This window comes from Belonocnema kinseyi, chromosome 8 (assembly GCF_010883055.1).
Source record: "Belonocnema kinseyi isolate 2016_QV_RU_SX_M_011 chromosome 8, B_treatae_v1, whole genome shotgun sequence".
NCBI lineage: Eukaryota > Metazoa > Arthropoda > Insecta > Hymenoptera > Cynipidae > Belonocnema > Belonocnema kinseyi.
In genome coordinates this window covers 4,944,421-4,945,557 of record NC_046664.1, presented here as the reverse complement: position 1 = coordinate 4,945,557, position 1,137 = coordinate 4,944,421, and the positions used below count along the sequence as shown (strand labels likewise).

General features: G+C 26.8%; 1 protein-coding gene across 4 annotated transcripts in view; it reads left to right on the top strand.

Annotated features, from left to right (window-relative positions):
* The window catches only part of LOC117178046 (nuclear factor NF-kappa-B p100 subunit), a 79,428-nt gene that overhangs the window by 59,083 nt on the left and 19,208 nt on the right, over window positions 1-1,137 (top strand). For all 4 annotated transcript variants that reach the window (XM_033369251.1, XM_033369248.1, XM_033369250.1 and 1 more), the window contains exon 13: window positions 355-596. In XM_033369251.1, coding sequence (XP_033225142.1) covers window positions 355-596 — 242 coding nt within the window. The remainder of the gene's footprint in view (window positions 1-354; window positions 597-1,137) is intronic.

The window sequence follows — 1,137 nt, the reverse complement described above, 5'->3', positions numbered from 1 at the left end:
GATTTCTAAATTAAAAAAGATTTCAGATATTTAACAAAGATTGTAAAGATTTAAAAGAATTTATATAAATCCAGATTTCAAAATATTAAAAATATTTTTTAATGATTTCAAATATTCCAAAGATTCGAAAATATTACAAGTTTTCAAATGATTTCAAATAGTTCACAAAGATTTTAAAAAGATTAAAAATATTTGAAAATATTTCATGAAGATTTCAAAGATCTAAACGAATCAACAAAGATTTTAGAAGCATTTAAACAGCTTTATGAAGTTTCTTAAAGGCATAAAGATTTGGTAAGAAAAAAAATGGTAAGTTAAAAAAAATAAAAAAAAAAAAAAATTGATAAATTTTAGACCCGGAGTGTGCTGCATGCGTGGATGTTTTATTAACGGCCAATCCGAATCTGGAGGCCCGTGACGAAGCAGGATGGGTTCCGCTCCATTTGGCAGCAAAAGCTGGTTCTCTGAGTGCAGTCAAATCCCTAATTAAGTCCGGGGCGGAAGTAAATAGCACGGATGTCTCATATGGACGTACAGCTCTTCATATTGCTGTGGAAGGCAGCCACAGTGAAATCGTCGAATATTTACTAAAAGAGGTATTTGACCATTTATATTTTTTATTTTTAACGCTAAGAATTTTTTTTTTCAGCAAACCTTTCAAAAATCAGGCATTTTGAAGAAAAATTAGCAAAAATCTGGGTATTGGTTTTGAAAAGTAGATGTAAAAAATAATCAGGGCAATCAGTATTCAATTTTTGATTGAATAATTCTCATTTTGGTTTAAAATTTATCTCTTTGTTTTTAAGTTTAACTATATATAATTCTTAAAATTGTTCCAATTAATTTAAATTGTTTTGTAGTATTTCACATTCTTTGAAAATCTCTTGAATTTAAAAAAAAATTATTTGAAATTTACTAAATTCACTCAATTCTGCTTGGTTCAGTGATTTTTTTTTAAATTTTAAAAAGTTTTAATTGAATTTTTCCAAGCTTATTTCAAATTGTTTAAAATTCAATTTGATTTTTTTTTAATTCATCTTAAGGGCATGTGACACAGCTAAATACCTATATTACCGACCACAGTTTTTCAGTTCACTGAATGTTTTTTTGAACCTGAGAACTTTTTTTGTAAATAAA